At 38.0% G+C, this 19,163-nt stretch overlaps 1 protein-coding gene across 16 annotated transcripts in view; it reads left to right on the top strand.

The window, feature by feature from the left end:
• nfixb (nuclear factor I/Xb) overlaps positions 1–19,163 on the top strand; it is a 168,923-nt gene that overhangs the window by 119,892 nt on the left and 29,868 nt on the right. For 12 of the 16 annotated variants that reach the window (XM_082181111.1, XM_082181110.1, XM_082181104.1 and 9 more), the window contains 6 exons: positions 3,430–3,492; positions 6,095–6,169; positions 6,754–6,865; positions 7,659–7,694; positions 7,987–8,114; positions 11,654–11,728. In XM_082181111.1, coding sequence (XP_082037237.1) covers positions 3,430–3,492; positions 6,095–6,169; positions 6,754–6,865; positions 7,659–7,694; positions 7,987–8,114; positions 11,654–11,728 — 489 coding nt within the window. The remainder of the gene's footprint in view (positions 1–3,429; positions 3,493–6,094; positions 6,170–6,753; positions 6,866–7,658; positions 7,695–7,986; positions 8,115–11,653; positions 11,729–19,163) is intronic. The other 4 variants (XM_082181105.1, XM_082181106.1, XM_082181107.1 and 1 more) reach the window with 1 other exon arrangement.

Raw genomic sequence — 19,163 nt, 5'->3', positions numbered from 1 at the left:
ATCAATCCAAAATGGTGAATATAATAACAAATATGTCTTGCTCTCACAAGCGCAGTCATTTATGAATATGTGCATGCTAAATTAATCAATTAGACGTCTTGTAAGAAATGGGTGTGTGAATGATCAGCACTTGCTGTTTAGGCATGGTAATAGTTTTAAATACCCTGTCAAACAATCGTTTTCAATTTTAAACTTACTGAAGAAGTGCTTTTTCATTGTAAAGACACTTTTGTAATGCTAAAACCCCATTGCCACTGTGTGTGTGTGTGTCGCGCAGTATCTTTGGCATGGTGTGTTCAGGGGTCCTTTGACTGTGTGTGCTGGGAAGATAAGGATTAGCATGAACATTGTTGGATGCAGTAGCATGTGTGTGTGTCTGTGTGTGTGTGGTTGTATGCTGATAACAGTGTTGATTGGACTCCATAGGCTGGAGTCTGTGCTCTAATAATGGACAGTCTCTCCTTTGTGTGTTTGAGTTTTGATGATCTGGCCCCCTGCTCATCCACGCTTTGTCTGTGCCCAATAGCGCGGCCTCTCTCATTCACTGGCGTCCAGTTCTGCATAGTGAGCTTCACTAATGTGCCATGTAATTGGATTGGAGGTCATCCGAGACGTCTCCTTAAGCTGCACTCATACTTCCACACCACCAGAGGGCGCCAATCAATTCGGAATATAGCTGTTCTGAATTCACACAATCCATTGGTAGCCATTATTTTGTTTTGGTATTTAGTTTTGTGTTCAAAATTGCCCTCTATACCCTCATTCACTATTCCCTACATTACTCCACTAATATGGTCCATTTGAAAGAGTGAATGAAAACGAGCGAGTGAATTCAGAGACTGTGTCATCTGGTCAGATGTGGGAATTCATTCGGCACGACCCTCAAACTGTTTCAAACAGTGCATTATGGGTATTCTCTACCCATTGAGTGTACATCAGTTTTACACTCATTATTGTGGGATAGACTAAGTGCACTCGATAACGTCCAATATGTTTTCGGGAACATTTTGAGGGTCTATCCCCTCAAATAGTGCCCTTTTTAAGGGTGTATGGGGCGATTTCAGACACAGCCAATGATTCTGATTAGAATCCAATTTACATTATAGAATCCAGTGAAATTTGATCATTACCGGCCTGCACATGGCTGCCAGATTACAGCACTTATATAGCACTTAAATTAAATTAAATATTAAAATACTTGCATATTTTATTTCTACTAGTCGGCAAGGCATCATTTCTCATTTTTATTTATTTTTTGAAAATGGAAAATTTGAGTAAATTAAAGGGCTTTACATCCAACTGGGTCTGCTAAAACACCTTTACTGACGTGTCGGCTCACGGTATCAGCTCACAGTATCAGCTTCTGCGAACAAAAAGCGATATTTTCCCCCGTCAATTAGCATTTAGCACAAGTAGCTGAAAATAACCTTAATTTGCGAGCCTTTTAGCGTATAGTGTGTTGGATGAGAGTTTTTCTCTCTGTGAGAGGAGTGTGTGTCTGTGTGTGGGTGCTTTTGTAAGCTAGCTGGAATGCTCTGGTACCGCCAATGCTAAGATGGCTGCCAAGCGCTAAGATGGCTGCCAGGATTCCATACAACAACAGCAGCAAGCGAACGAGGGGTGCGAGAGAGAGAAAAGAAGGAAAGAGGGGGCTGACGTGTTTGTTTTTTCCTTCGAAACGTATAGTGTTTTTTTTTTTTAAACCACATTCTGTTGATGCACGTAATTAGTGGTGCATGCTAAGGCTAAACACCACTACTGCTATTTCTCATACTTTGGACAAATTCAAGCCATTTATTGAGACCAGAATATGGGCTAGCAAGCGTGCACCCAGAACCCCCCTAGCAACTAGCAAACATGCTAAAAACACTTAATTAACATAAGTATGATTGGCTGAAGAGGTGACATATGTATCAATGCTCAGCAGAGACATGGAAAGGCCAAAGTAACCAAGTGACATCCTTCTGAGGGTCTATAGTTAGTCAAAACCACGGTGCATATAGAAAAAAGGGGTTAGTGAGTCTTGGCCAACTCAAACAGCCGCAGGGGTCTGGTCTCTCTCCAAGATCACTATACTTTCTAAGATAAAAAGCCTACAGAGACATTGTCAAAACAACTCGATGGCTGCACAACAGCCTTTGTCTACATCTTATGAGCTATACGGCAGAGTTGGGTTTCACCAGGCTGCTCTCGGATGTGTATTTTGCAGATTTATATTTCAGATTAGCAGCGCAACTTCAAGCCTAAAATGGACTAGCCTAAAGTGTGTATCGCTGTGTTTTTACTCGCTAGAAGACAAAAAAACAACAACTGTAGACCCGGCTGACCAAGTCCTGAAGTGTTTTTTTAACACACCTGGGGTCTGTGTTGCCGGGCTAAAGATCTTGTTTCATGGTCGAAAGACTGTTTTGTGGTTTTATGACTTCATTTTGATATTATTATATTAAAATAATAGAATATAATTTATTATAATATTATTTATTGACCTAGGCAGAATTTGATTCTGAAAGCAATGTAATTTGAGGTATTATTCAAGTCTGTAGTGCAGGCGTTTAGTACTTTACAGGTTTGTTTACACACCAATCCAAAGTATGAGCAATAGTAATTGTAATGTGACAAACTTACACTACTGTTGCATTTTTTTTTTAAGAAAATTAAATTAAATAAAACATTTTCGATCATAAGTGTCAGTAAAGGCATTTATATTGTTACAAAAGATTTATATTTCAAGTAAATGCTGTTCTTTTGAACTTTCTATGCAGCAAAAAAAATAAAATAATGCATTACAGTTTCCAAAAAATATTAAGTAGCACAACTGTTTTCAACATTGATAATAATAAGAAATGTTTATTGAGCATCAAATCATCATATTAGAATGATTTCTGAGGGATCATGTGACACTGAAGACTGGAGTAATGATGCAGAAAATACAGCTTTGATCACAGGAATAAATTACATTTTACAATATATTAACATAGAAAACAATTATTTTTAATTGCTATAATATTCCGCAGTATTACAGTTTTGCTGTATTTTTGATCAAATAAATGCAGCCTTGGTGAACATAAAAGACAACTTTCAGAAACATCAAAAATTCACATTGACCACAAACTTTTGAACGATAGTGTATGACAAGTCAAATTCCAACTAACAAGACAGAACATCAGATTTCATGTATAAAGGTCCAAAACTTTCCTGAATATCATGTAAATGATCCAGAACCGGAGCACATTTTGCATGTCTCATTTCCAGCTGCGTCGCCTCAGCGCTACATTGAATGTGTGCTGGCAGAGAATATTCTGAATGTTCTACATCTGCTAATTGATTCTGGCACCTTTGGACTGAACCCAGACGTCCCATGTTTAATCGGCTCTCTTTCTTCCCTCCTTCCTTTCTCTCTCTCTCTTTCTCTTTCTGTCGGCTTTGCAGAATCTGGACAATCGGATAACTCCAACCAACAAGGAGAAGCAGACATCAAGCCTCCGCCCAATGGTGTGTCAAGCACGACTAAAATCTCTCTCACACACACACACACACACACACACACACACACACACACACACACACACACACACACACACACACACACACACACACACACACACACACACACACACACACAGACTCTAACATCTACATCTCCTGAAGGTTACCAAAGGATTTTACAATCTAATGCCAGACGACACAGAAATTAAAGTCTGCTTTTAATTAAAACTTTAAACTTAAAAAAAAAGGGGTTCTTGGTTCCCCCTAGAACCGTTAAGTGAAACATTCTTAAAAGAACCACACTGAAGAAAAATGCAAATTCCATTTAGTCAGACAAATCTATTTTATTGGTTGATTGAACTATATGATGGCAAATATTTGTTATTCGGAATTTGTTTGTTTTCCTGTTGTAGTGTTTGTTGTATAGAAGTAACTCTTTATAATCTTGTCAGTTTGCTAAACAAAGTGAAACACAAGTTAGACAAACTAAGAAAGTTCTGCTTTGCTTAAAAAGCTTATTGAACTTGGATCCACAAGTAAAAAAAACATTAGTCTGTTGAACTTATTATAGTATGTTGGTTGAAATAGCAGACTAGCTTTAATTGTTAAGTTGATAAAAAACTAATTTCCCATAAGTTGAGTTTGCTCAGTCCTCAAGTTTGAGTTTTCTCAACTTCAGATTTTTTTTTACATTGCATTTTTGTAGTGATTTTAATAATCTAAAGAATCTTTTCCACTGCAAAGAACCTTTTCTCCAATGGAAAGGTTCTTCATGGAACCATCATGGAAATAAAGAACCTTTAGTTTTAGGAGTTCTCATGTCTTTCCAAACTCATGACTTTCTTCTGTGGAACACAAGACTTAGGAAGAAGGGGTCTCATTGCCCACTTCCGTAAGATTAGTGTCAACGTTCTGCTAAAGTTCATCTTTTTGCTCAACTTTGTTTTCCATAGAAGATAGAAAGTTTTAAACTGACATAAAAGGTGATTAAATACTGCTGGATTGTATTTTAGATTAGATTAGATTCCTTTAAAAACTCCACAAATAACTTTTAATTCTCTAGTTCTTTAGAAAATCATCTAGATACTTGGGCCTTAAAGTTCCTGGAACTGTAAACACTAATCTGAAGAAGAACCTGTACTGAAACATCAAGAACACTGAAATTAACTCAAGATACCTACACTCTGAAAAATATAGGTTCTTTATTGACAGTATGGTTCCATGTAGAACCTAATTGATCCACAAAGGTTCTTTCTGTAAAGGAAATAACCTTTGTGGTTCTATTAGGTTCTACGTGGAACCATAATGCAGATAAAAAAACTGATTTTATAGTTCTTTGTAGTTCTTTAGATTGTTAAAATGTTCTATACACTAAAAAACGGTTCTTTTACAGACTGTTCACTGTATGTTTCTTCTATGACAGCGCCATATTAACCCCTTATTCATTCAGCCACCCAAAAAATGGTTCTTCTAGAGAGTTCTTGCTTTGCTGAACATAAAATTCTGCACAAAATAAAAATAAATAGAAAAAACCTGATTGTTCAAGAAGCAGTCTGCTTGAATCTTCTAAACTCTCATCTGATGTTGTCTGATTCGTTAATCTGATAAATGCCAAGCTCTGGTTAGCACTGGTTGAATCGGCATGATGAAATCCCTGCGCTAATCATCGTGTCAGTCACCATATTCCACTCCAGCCAGTCAACAGATGGATCTGTGGGTGAGCCGCTCTCCACAGATGCACAAATACGGGGCGATTGATACTGTACGGCAGTTTATTTACGTTAGTAAAGTCACATGCACACCATGACTTTCTCTAGCCGCGAGAGTGCGCTGAAGCGATTTCCATCAGTTTATTATAGTACAGTGTTGCTATGTCGGCTGTGACGGAGAATGCTGAAACGCTTATAAATCACTCCGTGATTGGCTGATGGGAACCACATGGCTGTGGCGCGGGCGACACTGAGCTCATGCGCTGGCCTCGCTGCGGTTAACCGGCACACACACACACACACACACACACGCACACGCGCTGACCTCAGCCGGCACTACAGATGGGTGTGGAAGCATGGCTCATTCACCCGTTTTGCCCACACACACAAAAGTACATATTGAAATCCCATATGCACAGCAAAAGCAAATACGTTTGTATATTTGTATGCAGCGTCACACACACACACACACACACACACACACACACACACACACACACACACACACACACACACACACACACACACTTCAGCTGAAACCACACTCTTGAGTGTGACATAAAGCATTTTTAGTGTCCTCATTAAGCTTTAGTGGAGATTGGAGCGCTGGGTTGGAGTTTAACCATAAGTACAGGGTAGCCTGTTATTCCTTCGAGATGGAGAACATGTGCCAGCCGATGACTGTAATTATATGCTCTCGGCCTTTTTATGACAATTGAGCCGTGTTTATTTTGTGTGTGCGTGTGTTTGACAGGTGCAGATGAGTAAATATGGGTTTTTCCCATATTTGTTGCTGTAGTGTGTTTTCATTTCTTCTCTCTCTCTCTCTCTCTCTCTCTCTCTCTCTCTCTCTCTCTCTCTCTCTCTCTTTTTCTTTCTTTCTTTCTTTCTTTCTTCAGGGCACTTGAGTTTCCAGGACTGCTTCGTGACGTCAGGCGTGTGGAACGTGGCGGAGCTGGTCCGTGTGTCACAGAGTAAGTCACATGTGCAGCAGCTTTCTGATCAACAGTCATCACTCTTAAATATCAACATTTAATTTTTTATTATTGTAAATACTTAAAATCACACACACACAATAAAAAATTCAATTGTAACATACTAATTAAACAGCAAAAAGCTAAAAATAAAATAAAATGTACACTTATATATTACAGACAAAAGTAGGGTTCTGTGTTAGTTTGTGTTAAAATGTAATTTATTCCTGTGATCAAAGCTGAATTTTCAGCATCATTACTCCAGTCTTCAGTGTCACATGATCCTTCAGAAATCATTCTGATATGATGATTTGATGATCAAGAAACATTTCTTATTATTATCAATGTTGAAAACAGTTTTGCTGCTTAATATTTTTATGGAAACACTGACATTTTTTCATGATTCTTTGATGAATAGAAAGTTTAAAAGAACAGCAATAGAAATAGAAATCTTTTGTAACATTGTTAATGTCTTCACTGACAAGGTTTTTATAGACTCACGTCACTGGAGAAGCATGTCATGAGAACAGCGATGGATGATGGGATTGATTTATCTGACTTCTCTCTGTCTGCATCTAATTCAGCACCAGTTGCCACAGCATCCGGACCCAACTTCTCTCTGGCCGACCTTGACAGTCCTGGATACTACAACATCAACCTGGGTCGCCGCTCCATTACGTCCACGCCATCCACCAGGTGCGCGCGCAAACACACACACACACACACACACATTTTCCTATGCCAGATGTTTTAAATTTTTGGGTGCCAATTGCCAAATAAAAGGGGGTTCCATGCAAGAGACCACCATGCTAAAATGTAAAAGTTAAAATGTTTAATGTGTTTTAATGTATAAATTAAGTTTTTCATTATTTATTTAAAAAAAAACATCTGATTAATGTCATGATTTCTGATCAATCTTTAGAAAGAAAAATGAAACCGTAATGTAAATTTCTTTACATTTTAACTTATATTTTAGTTATTTAAGAATTATTTGTTTTTTGTTTTTTTTCATGGACCCCCTACTATTCTTACAACAATATTAGTTCCCTGACGTTATTATTATTATTTTTCTTTTTTTTACTTTCAATGAAAGATGTTTTTTTTCCCTCATATAAATATTTCGAATTAACTAGAAGGCTAGAATATAATTTTTTCACAACATTGGATGTTATGCATAAACAAACTGTAGAATTATAGAGCAAAATGTAGAATTTTGGTGGCATTTTTTGCCTTAAGCCCTGGTTCGTTTCTGACTCTATACTAAAACTCTTGCATGCTTTAAAACAGCTTTACAAGTCGATCGGTCTCTGGTTTAGTAGCTTTAATGCACTCACACGTTCCTGCTTTCCTCTTTGTCCATATATATTTCTGTCTCTTTTCTCTGCTGCTCTCAGCTTTGTCTGCTCGATTGCTGTCATTGTTGTCTCTTTACCTTTCTCTTCTCCTGTCCCTTCTCTCTCGTCTTGTCGTCATGTTTCAAACGCTGCAGGACTGAGATGGAGTTGTATGCCAGTCTCCCGCGGAGGTACTCCACACTTCCATCTCTGCTGTCTAACTCTATACTGTCTTTGCTCATCTAATGTCTCATTCTGCTAAGTGATCTTACGTTGCTGATGATTTTGGGTGGGCTGTAATGTTTAAATGGACAGATTTTTCAATTGTAAAATTATTTATAATTAAAACATTCCCATTTTTAAAACCAGTCAAGAAAATAAAATAAATGCAAATGATATTAAACCAAATGATATTGCATTTTCAGATGTTACACAACATGCAAGCTCGCGTTAAATGAAATATTTCTTTCTTTTCTCTTTCAGCTCCAACAAGCGTAAATCCATTGATGACAGTGAGATGGAGAGCCCGGTGGACGAAGTCTTCTATTCGGGTCGTTCTCCTGCCCCGGGAGCGTCCCAGCCCAGTGGCTGGCCCAATGATGTTGATGCAGGTACAGTCACATTACCCAGAAGCCCTCTGGCTCTTCACACACTCCACCTGAAAAATCCATACATTTCTTTATATTTGGTGCTGCGCCAATGAAAGTCTACATAGTCAGCGTAGACACCAAAATGAAGTTGACGTGAACGAAGACAAGGCTGTGAGGGACCGGCGTTCAGTATTCAACGAGCTGGACAATTGTCCATCGAAGGCTTATTTCTTGTTCTTGTCAAATGAAAAGCTGTCTAGTCTGACAAAGCTTTACAATTTACAATCGGATACAATTGGACTCATTTTTGATCAGTACATTCACTGAATAAGTGGACACAAGGGCTGTGTGAGGGGCCAGACTTTTCCTTTTATCCATCAACCCATTAATCTCTCTCGCTCTCTTTTTTCTCTGTGCCTGCCTAGCATCTTCCTATACTTCTATAGACCACAAGAATAAATAAGATTGGGACAAAAATGCAACATTAGCTGCTTTTCCACCCTCAGGCCAAACGGTTCTCATTGCTTAACCGCTTCATTCCGTGCCGATCCGGCCCACTTGGTACGGATATGGTTTCATTTTCCACTCTGAGGCTGATAATGGACCTCTTTTGAATGTAATACAAATACATCAGTTGTTGCAAGAATTTACAGGAGATTTGATATGTAAATAGTGACCGCGTTATGGAGGATGATTAGATATTTCACTCACAAATCGAGCTTGGCCCTCTAAAGCGAAACTGGCAGCCAGGCAACAGACGAGTGACCAATCCTGAGTCACCGTCACTACACTCATTTACCAGCGCGGTTTGTAATCGTGCCGTGCCGAACCAAGCTCAAGTGAATGTATAACTGGAACTGGTTCTTATCGTTCTTAGAACCGTTCAGCCTGACGGTGGAAAAGCTGCTATTCATGCAACTGGATTGATAGAAGCATCTCTCTGTTAGTGAATCGGTGCTCAGCTTAACAAGTCTTAAAAGCACTTACAATCACCCTCTAAATGATAATTCATGTGTGCATGTAATGATCTCACAGAATTAGGGCTAAAAAATATTTTTTTATATGTACGTAATATTTCCTTATTGACACTAAAAGCATTAGTGGCTGTGAGCACAAAAAAAACAAGTTCGATTAGAAATGTTCTTAATTTCTTGTGTAGCTTGTTAGTCATAGTTATGACATTTAAAAGGTGAATTAACTCAAAAACAAATATGATTTTAAAATATATACAGTGAGGAAAATAAGTATTTGAACACCCTGCTATTTTGCAAGTTCTCCCACTTGGAAATCATGGAGGGGTCTGAAATTGTCATCGTAGGTGCATGTCCACTGTGAGAGACATAATCTAAAAAAAAAAAAATCCAGAAATCACAATATATGATTTTTTAACTATTCATTTGTATGATACAGCTGCAAATAAGTATTTGAACACCTGTCTATCAGCTAGAATTCTGACCCTCAATGACCTGTTAGTCTGCCTTTAAAATGTCCACCTCCACTCCATTTATTATCCTAAATTAGATGCATCTGTTTGAGGTCGTTAGCTGCATAAAGACACCTGTCCACCCCATACAATCAGTAAGAATCCAACTACTAACATGGCCAAGACCAAAGAGCTGTCCAAAGACACTAGAGACAAAATTGTACACCTCCACGAGGCTGGAAAGGGCTACAGGGAAATTGCCAAGCAGCTTGGTGAAAAAAGGTCCACTGTTGGAGCAATCATTAGAAAATGGAAGAAGCTAAACATGACTGTCAATCTCCCTCGGACTGGGGCTCCATGCAAGATCTCACCTTGTGGGGTCTCAATGATCCTAAGAAAGGTGAGAAATCAGCCCAGAACTACACGGGAGGAGCTGGTCAATGACCTAAAAAGAGCTGGGACCACCGTTTCCAAGGTTACTGTTGGTAATACACTAAGACGTCATGGTTTGAAATCATACATGGCACGGAAGGTTCCCCTGCTTAAACCAGCACATGTCAAGGCCCGTCTTAAGTTTGCCAATGACCATTTGGATGATCCAGAGGAGTCATGGGAGAAAGTCATGTCGTCAGATGAGACCAAAATAGAACTTTTTGGTCATAATTCCACTAACCGTGTTTGGAGGAAGAAGAATGATGAGTACCATCCCAAGAACACCATCCCTACTGTGAAGCATGGGGGTGGTAGCATCATGCTTTGGGGGGGTTTTTCTGCACATGGGACAGGCCGACTGCACTGTATTAAGGAGAGGATGACCGGGGCCATGTATTGCGAGATTTTGGGGAACAACCTCCTTCCCTCAGTTAGAGCATTGAAGATGGGTCGAGGCTGGGTCTTCCAACATGACAATGACCCGAAGCACACAGCCAGGATAACCAAGGAGTGGCTCTGTAAGAAGCATATCAAGGTTCTGGCGTGGCCTAGCCAGTCTCCAGACCTAAACCCAATAGAGAATCTTTGGAGGGAGCTCAAACTCCGTGTTACTCAGCGACAGCCCAGAAACCTGACTGATCTAGAGAAGATCTGTGTGGAGGAGTGGGTCAAAATCCCTCCTGCAGTGTGTGCAAACCTGGTGAAAAACTACAGGAAACGTTTGACCTCTGTAATTGCAAACAAAGGCTACTGTACCAAATATTAACATTGATTTTCTCAGGTGTTCAAATACTTATTTGCAGCTGTATCATACAAATAAATAGTTAAAAAATCATACATTGTGATTTCTGGATTTTTTTTTTTTAGATTATGTCTCTCACAGTGGACATGCACCTACGATGACAATTTCAGACCCCTCCATGATTTGTAAGTGGGAGAACTTGCAAAATAGCAGGGTGTTCAAATACTTATTTTCCTCACTGTATATATTTTCACACATTTTGTCAGTTTTTGTCACATTTTACCATATAAATGATACCGTTTTACCCTATCAAAACATACTTTTTGATTATTTTTGTTTCCAAGTTTCACCTTTATAATGTTGCATTTTATTAAGACCTTAAATGAAAATGTTCTGTATCAATTTCTTGTGTTTTTCAAGCATTGACTATCTATTTGAAATATTTACCATAGTAACCACAGTGCCTGGCAAAATACCATGGGATTTGGAAAATGTTGCTTTGCTCACGCCACAAACTCAAAACTCTGCCATGTTAGATTTAATGTTCAAAATACATTGGCTGCACCCCATTTCGCATTCTTGTATTGGGCAGAATTAGCTGAGAAAGCTTGCACATACTTATGCATTTTATCTTGCATACTATGTAATATGGAAATTATGTGAGCTGTGATGCATCCAATGCTCGTTTGATGTCCTTAAATTTTCACTGCTGCTGATTGGACGGTTTGTGTGATGCGTGTGGCTTTCACTTCTATTGTTTAAGTGCACCTAGAATGGGTTGACTCTGGGAGATTGTGTGCAATACTGTCTTTGACCTCATGCATATGATGTGTATAGTGCTTATGTATTGATGATGATTCAACATCGGTCCCAAATTCTCTCCATCTGTCCATATGATCTCAATCTCTCCCTCTCCCTTATTCATTGTTAACTCTATTCTTTTCCCTTGTTTGGGTTTTTCAGTGCAACACCATTTGGCCAGTATGCAGGAGAGGAAGATAAAACACGAATCCGATGGCGTGCAGTTTCCTTACCATGGTTAGACCACATTACCCTCATATTATATATGATTGATGTATATACCACGCACACAAGTGTATTCAAATGTGTCTGTTATCTCTGTGTCTCTTTCAAACTCTCTGCTGCATCACACACCTTCTCTCTGATTTTCTGTTTTTCCTGGTGATCTGAGGTGGCGGGTGTTTTGTGGCCTGTGAATGTGCTTTCATTTTGTTTTGTACATCAGAAGTCTCTCTGTACATCCATTGCTTGTGTTAGATCCTGATATAGGATCCCTGTGGACCGAAGCAGAAGTCCAAATCCTGATTTTCACATAACATAAACACTTACAAACGTGGCTATTGTGTTGCATACAGCAGCGGGTCTTTCCAGATATTTACTTAGCACTTTTGTTTGTTTCTTCTCCATGCAGGATTTATTTTAATTAGTCTTTGTGCTTAAAGGGGTTTACATGCTATAAGCAATATTTCAGCTGTTTATTCAACGCGCCTATGAGATCTCAAAGCTGTGAGGCCTGAAACGTACTCTATGCAAGTATGTGAATGCGAACACAAGCTCAATTTCACACATCATTGCGTTCCACACATTGTTAGAACGCAATTCATAACACAACACCATATAATAATACATAAAGTCTTAAGTTAACGTAGATAGTTTTGAGAAAACTTGTGTGTGTGTGAGATGTGCAGCATCGGCAGATCTTAGTGACAGCAGCCACTAATGATGTCTGTCATTAATGTTAATCAAAGAACAAAGGTTTTGATAACTTTATTCAATTTCTGTATACATTTCCTACTTGTTAGACAGGTATAGGAAGGGCAACTGTAAATATAACATTTATTATGGATTTATATGAGGATTGTTTTAAGTATTGTTTTAATTTAAGTTCACATAAATTAAATGTTATATTTTTTAAAGCCTCATAAATGTTAAAGGCTTAGTTCACCCAAAAATGAAAATTCTGTCATTAATTACTCACCCTCGTGCCGTTCCAAACCCGTAAGACCTTCGTTCATCTTCAGAGCACAAATTATGATATTCTTGATGAAATCCGAAAGGTTTCAACATAGGCAGCAACGTTATTGCAACTTTCAAGGCCCAGAAAGATAGTAAAGACATCGTTAAAATAGTCCATGTGGCTACAGTGGTTCAACCTAATGTTATGAAGTGACGAGAATACTTTTTGTGCACAAAACCCCCCAAAATAACCACTTTATTCAACAATCCAAATCATTCTCCTCCGCTGTTGACGTAGTGTAAACAGAGCAGCGCTTTCGAGTTCTACGTCAGAACGCCGCATCACTATTGGCCGACGCTGGTCACATGAGCACCACGACACGTGTGCGTGATGCTGATGCAGGAACTGGTTCTGACTTAGAACCAGGTAGAACTGCACTGTGTTTACACTACGTAGATTTCATCAAAAATATCTTAATTTGTGTTTTGATGACGAACAACGAACTTACGGGTTTGGAACGACATGAGGGTGAGTAATTAAAGACAGAAATTTCATTTTTGGGTGAACTATCCCTTAAAAATGTATAGCTTTGTAATGTTGAATGGCTATAATTAATGTTTAAAATTGGGGAAAAAATATTTTTCAAGACATCAGTAGCTATATTAGTATCAGTGATAATGGCCTTCATTCATAAAAAGATGCCATTAAACAAATATTTAATATATACTTTATATACCTTAAATCTTTTATGTTTCTACTTTTATGTTTCTACATTTGGAGATTAACTGTGAAATTATTACATTCTAAAATATATTAAAAACATAAAAACTGAAGTGTTTTTAATCACGATTAATAAAAGAAAATGTTTGATTAATCTAGTTTTTTTTTTATCGATTGATAGCACTTCTATACATACATATATATAATGCATAATATATTGTATGTAGATTAAATGCAATTAAAATGATATATTTATTATTATTGTGTCATACAGAGACACATTTTTCACTATCCAATCAATTACCTCAAAACAAAAAACAAGTCCAGCTTTAATTTTTTTTTTTTTCGCAGCATATTCTGTTTCACTCTCACGTACATCAGACCGGGCGATTCAGATTGACTTTAATGGCACAGACATTTGAAGGTAACCCTATCACCCCTTTGAGTACGCAAAAACAGATTACGCAGGAGTAGCCACAGTAATGCAAGAATGTGAGCTATGTATGTACAACGGGAACTTGTGTACTTGCACAGAGTATGTTTCTGGCCTCAGGGTCCTCCTTCATCTAATCACATTCACTCCCGCCCACGTCATGATAAACACACAGGCGCACAGATCCTAATCTAGGGAAACATGGGTAAATCCCACCAAAAAAAGCCAGCATGCTCAGGTGCTCCTGATGTCATGGGAATACACAACACACACACACACACACACACACACACACCAGAGCTCTGGTCCAGATGGCTCCACCATGTGTCGACAGCGTTGGGAGCTGCTGGGTTACAGAAGACATCTGTTACGCCGATGATGGCGGTGGTGGCGCTCCGAGCGCGTGTGAGTGTGTGAGAGTGTGAACTGCGCTACGCTTCAAAGGTGATTCACTACCTGAATGAGGCTTTGGCAACTCTGCAAGGTGACGGTGTCATTTATCATTAAATCTGGTGTCGCCCGGGGTACACGGAGCCGTCTGTGAACCCATTCACACGCCGGATCGCTTCCTCATGCTCTGGGCTGACACGGATATCATCTCCTCCTATTTTTCATTCTCCCGCACTCTCTTTCACCTTGTTAGACTGTGGCGCTTTGTCTGTAAACATCTGTTTGTGACGGTTTCGAGAGGTCAGACAGTGAAGGGGTTCCCACGGGCATGAGAGACCTAGAAATTCATGAAAAATGTGAGGCCTAGGAGGCAAACACTTGGACATTTCTGTGGTGGTTATAACATTTTTAAATGCCGTGAAATTTTTAATTTCATGACTAAAAATGTTTTAGAAAAGTCAGCCGATTGCAGAAGTCATGGAAATTTCTGTTTTGAATGAAAAAAAAAAAAAAAATGTTTTATAAAAAATGTTATAGACATTTGTCAAAGACAAATTATAAATATACATAATTTGTCTTTTTTTGTGTGTTAAATGAATATACAATTATTTATAAAAATTGATTGACTGAAAAACCCATAATTTCTATAGTGAATGTACAATGATTATATTAAATGTTTTAAAATATTTAATTTGCAAGTAATTGGTATTTTTGCGTTAAAATTATTTTAAAAAACAAAATAAGCGATAATTTCTAAATGCCATTTTTAAGTAAATGCTTCAAAATATTTAATTTGCTATTTTATTGGCAAGTGTAAAATAAATGTGATTTTTTTTTTTTTTTTTTTTTTTACTCAACCCTGTGTGTATTATTGCTGTAAATTCATGGTAGAAGTGTGTCATTCTGTCTGTGTGTGTTTGTAGAAGTGGGACTTTCTGATGGTTGGACGGTGAATGTGTGTGTCTGTTCAAGTGTTTGAGGAGGCGTTATATATGGCGTTTCTGACAGGTCAAGGTTTGTTTGGTGGCCAGCTTGTTAGCGTGGCGAGACTGGAAGGTCACGGGAGCGTTTGATTGGCTGCCAGTCTGCCTGAGTCTCGCGGCTGGCACAACTCGGAGCAATAACACATAACCCATTTTACCACACACACACACACACACACACACACACACACACACGCAGGCTAATGTGCATGAATGCAGGAAAAGGAAGAAAACTGTCAGCTGTAACTATGAAGGTGTTTCGGATGGCAGATATTTTCAGCAGAGATGCTTGTTTTGCCACGACCTTATCTTATTCTATTAATATATTGCACTATACTTTGCAGTTTCCATCTTGTTTGTAATAGTAGTATTATATTTTAGAATAATTTAATTGTTTTTGTTTGCATTGGGGATTAGAAATGAATGTTTTTGACAGTTTTATCTTTATTTATTATAGTATTAATGTGGAATTATTTTTGTTTGTTTGTAATATATAGTTATTCTGAAAAAAATAAAAATAAATATATCTATATATATTCTCAGTAGAACAGAGAGTTTATCTGGAGTTCCCTGAGATACATACATCTGTTTGTTCCACATTTACCCCTTCTTGACAAGAAACAGCTTGACTCGTTCATTTAGCTCTCCCACAATAACTCATGATAGATAGCATAATAATGATTTATCTTGTGGTTTTGTGAGTGTTTGTTTAAAACATAACAAATGCTCAGTGATCCTGTGTAAATGTCACACTTTGTTGGATTGTGCAACACAAACGTTCTCAGCAGACAATGTTGCTTTTAACGGCACCAATGAAATCTGACACTCCTTTTTGGTTAAAGCACACTAATACATTTTGTACCAAATTTATTTTCCTCAATTATATGCGATTTGCAGTTCATTTGTCTATAGGTATTTTTGATCATAGATTTGATGTGCTGTTACTTTTTAACAGTTACTTTTTTATTTTTGTATTTTTTTTTTCAAGGAGGCAGAGATCCATTCAAATGTGGCATTAGCATAATTAGCAGATTTGTGGCTTCCTTAAACGGCTCCTTAACATCTTAAATTGGGTATTTAAATCACCACTTCTAATAATTGTTTCCCTCAAAACCAGCCAGAGGATTTGATGGTAAACTCCTTTTCCTCTCCTTCCCGAGTCTTGACATGTTTGGCCGTGTTTCTGGGTCACTGGGTGAGCGTTTATGCCAAACTCAGGGCAGCTCAAGCTAGAAGCCCTGCGGCCTCGGTCTGACATTTATAGGATCAGGGTGACACATTAATACGACGTTATATACGAGGAGACCAAACCATCGCATACTTTCTCCTTTCATTTCCCTCATCATTCTCACATCACGCTTCCCGCCTGTCCTCCTCTTTTTGGCATTAGCGTTCGGACCTGCCACTGGAACAGAACCGCTTGTGTTTTACTTTTTCCCTCAGCGCTGAAAAGTCAAGTGAAAGCCTCTGATTTGGTTCCCCAGGTGACGTTTAGGGTGTTTTTATGTCAGAGTCTGTAAACAGTTTGTATTTGCGTTTATTTACTCATTTGCATTTGGTTTGTGAAAGCATGTCGTTCTGTTCGGTGGGCATTACTAATGCGGTTGCTCGGGTGTATTGGAATATTAAAGTTATTCTGAACACAGATACACATAAAACAGACAAGTATGCTAGTAAATAACATTACTCCAGTCTTCAGTGTCACATGATCCTTCAGAAATCATTCCACTATGATGATTTGCCCAAACTTTTGAATGGTAGAGTATGTTTTGATATATTACTAGTAATTTGTAAATCTGTTTTTTTATTTTAAATTTTTTTATATCAATGGAAACTGACGTCGCTTTAAAAGCTATGAGAAATGGTGGCAAAATATTGACATTGATGTTTTGACTACTGTTTCCTTTGAGATTTGGAGACTGAAAGAGACAGACAGACATGAGTTATTGTGGGATCTGCTGTCGTGGCATCTATTTTCCCACTTACAGCTGCATAGAGACCCTTCCCGGCCCTGTCCCGACCCTATCCCACTCTTTCCTGCACTCCAATGCTTAAAAGCAAAGCTCGCAGGCTGGACCTATTCGCACTGCAAAAAAAATTAATAAAAAAATTAATAATTTAATAAAATGTAGTATAATTATGCAATTATTTAATAAAATTTGACATACGTTAAGCTTTTTTTTTTCTTTTTTTTTTTGAGAAATGTTATTTAAATTTACTTTTTTTTTTGTCTCGTTCCCCAGTAAAAACTTCTTTAGAAAAAGATATATATATATACAGGGTTCGTACGGTCATGAAAAACCTGGAAAAGTCATGGATTTTTAAAATGGCAATTTCCAGGCCTGGAAAAGTTTTGGAAAATGAATAAACTCATAAAGTTTTGGAAAAGTCATGGAAATTTGTTTTTCAAAATATCTGTGTACTTGAATTTGTTTAATTAATAAAATTGGGGAAACAAATTGCAATACTTTTTTCGTTTTACTGTGCGTTCACACCGGACGCGAATAGCGCGTCAAATTCGCGCCTGACGTGTCTAGAAATTTACGCGCGTCAGAGGCGAAATGACGCATTTCCATTAACTAAAAGCGCTGAAACGGACATGAAAGGGGACCCATTTCTTTTGGCCCATCTAGTTTTAGTCGCTGTCCTCAGTGCCGCAGAAAAGCGCTGAAACGGACATGAAGGGGAACTCATTCAGCGCTTTTCTACGGCACTGAGGACAGCGACTAAGTAGCCACACCTGTGTGGCTCTTGTGTTGCTGTCATCAGCTCAGTGCTTCAAATTAAAATAAGCTGCTTTGCATTTTCATATAGCTTCGTATGTGCCTTTCCATTACAGATTTGAGCAAAACTTTTTTTTTCTTCTAAATATCGATAAATAACTATTGCAAAAGGATGGCTTTTCCATTAACCGACTAAAACTTTTTTTTTTTTTTTGCGATCAGTCATTCCAAAAATCATGGCAACGGAGGACGTTAGTAGGTTTATATCTCACCCACCGCCCTACAAATTATTATTATTAATGTCTTATCCAAGTATTAATGTCAGGGAAAGACCCTTATGCGAACGGCACATAGGCTATATGCTAAGTTTCTTCATGTTTCTCCCTTGATTGTGGCATTTCTTTGAGAGTAGGCTATCCCTGTATTGTTTCTTTTATGAATTTAATAAGGAACCCTGGCTTTCATGTATTCTTTCTGTCCAAAAGGTCCGTGTTCTTTTGTGTCCACTCGTTTTTCCTTTAACCCCCAAATGAAAAACGAAAAATGAAGGGTTGTTGTAAGTAGGCTATTTTTAAAACGCAAAGTTGAACGCCAACATTTAAATTTGAACTGTAGGCTACACCAAATGCTGTGCGAAAAAGAAAAAAATATCGACAAATTTTCTGATTTTTGTTTATGACTTTTTGCCTCTTTGTTAAACATTTAAAATATATATGATTTTTTTCTTTTAAAAAATTTATTTGGTCTTTTATTTTCCGTGTTCACATTTATGAGGAAAAAACAATGTTACGTGACCGTTCTCCATTACGGTAATGAGTCCTCTGAGAGCGGCACTAAAAGACTTTAAAACTTACACAGAGACCTCAAACAGAAAGCACAAAGCCTTCCTAAACGAATTTCGTTTTGTATTAATTGTATCTTGATTTTAAAATATTTCATTAACCAATTGCTTAATAGCCTAAATAAAAAGTAAATAGCAGAAAATAGATAATCACGACACAGAGGCGCCGGAGTGAACTGGATCATCCATGAACCGAAACTCAGCGTAAAAGGTAGCCTACTCGCCTCACAGACCTAAACAAAACTGAAATAGGCCTATATCTATTATCTACAGAAATATCTACTTTTAAACAGAACAATTCAAAACAAAATAAAACGATGTAGCCTAATCCGTATGAAATGTGCATTTCTCTCCGGCGTGTTCACTAAGAAGATCGCGAGTCAGTCAACTTCGTCTTTGCAGTCG

Source organism: Leuciscus leuciscus (genome assembly GCF_965113295.1).
Source record: "Leuciscus leuciscus genome assembly, chromosome: 1".
In the NCBI taxonomy this organism is placed as follows: Eukaryota; Metazoa; Chordata; class Actinopteri; order Cypriniformes; family Leuciscidae; genus Leuciscus; species Leuciscus leuciscus.
This window is presented reverse-complemented; position numbering and strand designations above follow the sequence as displayed.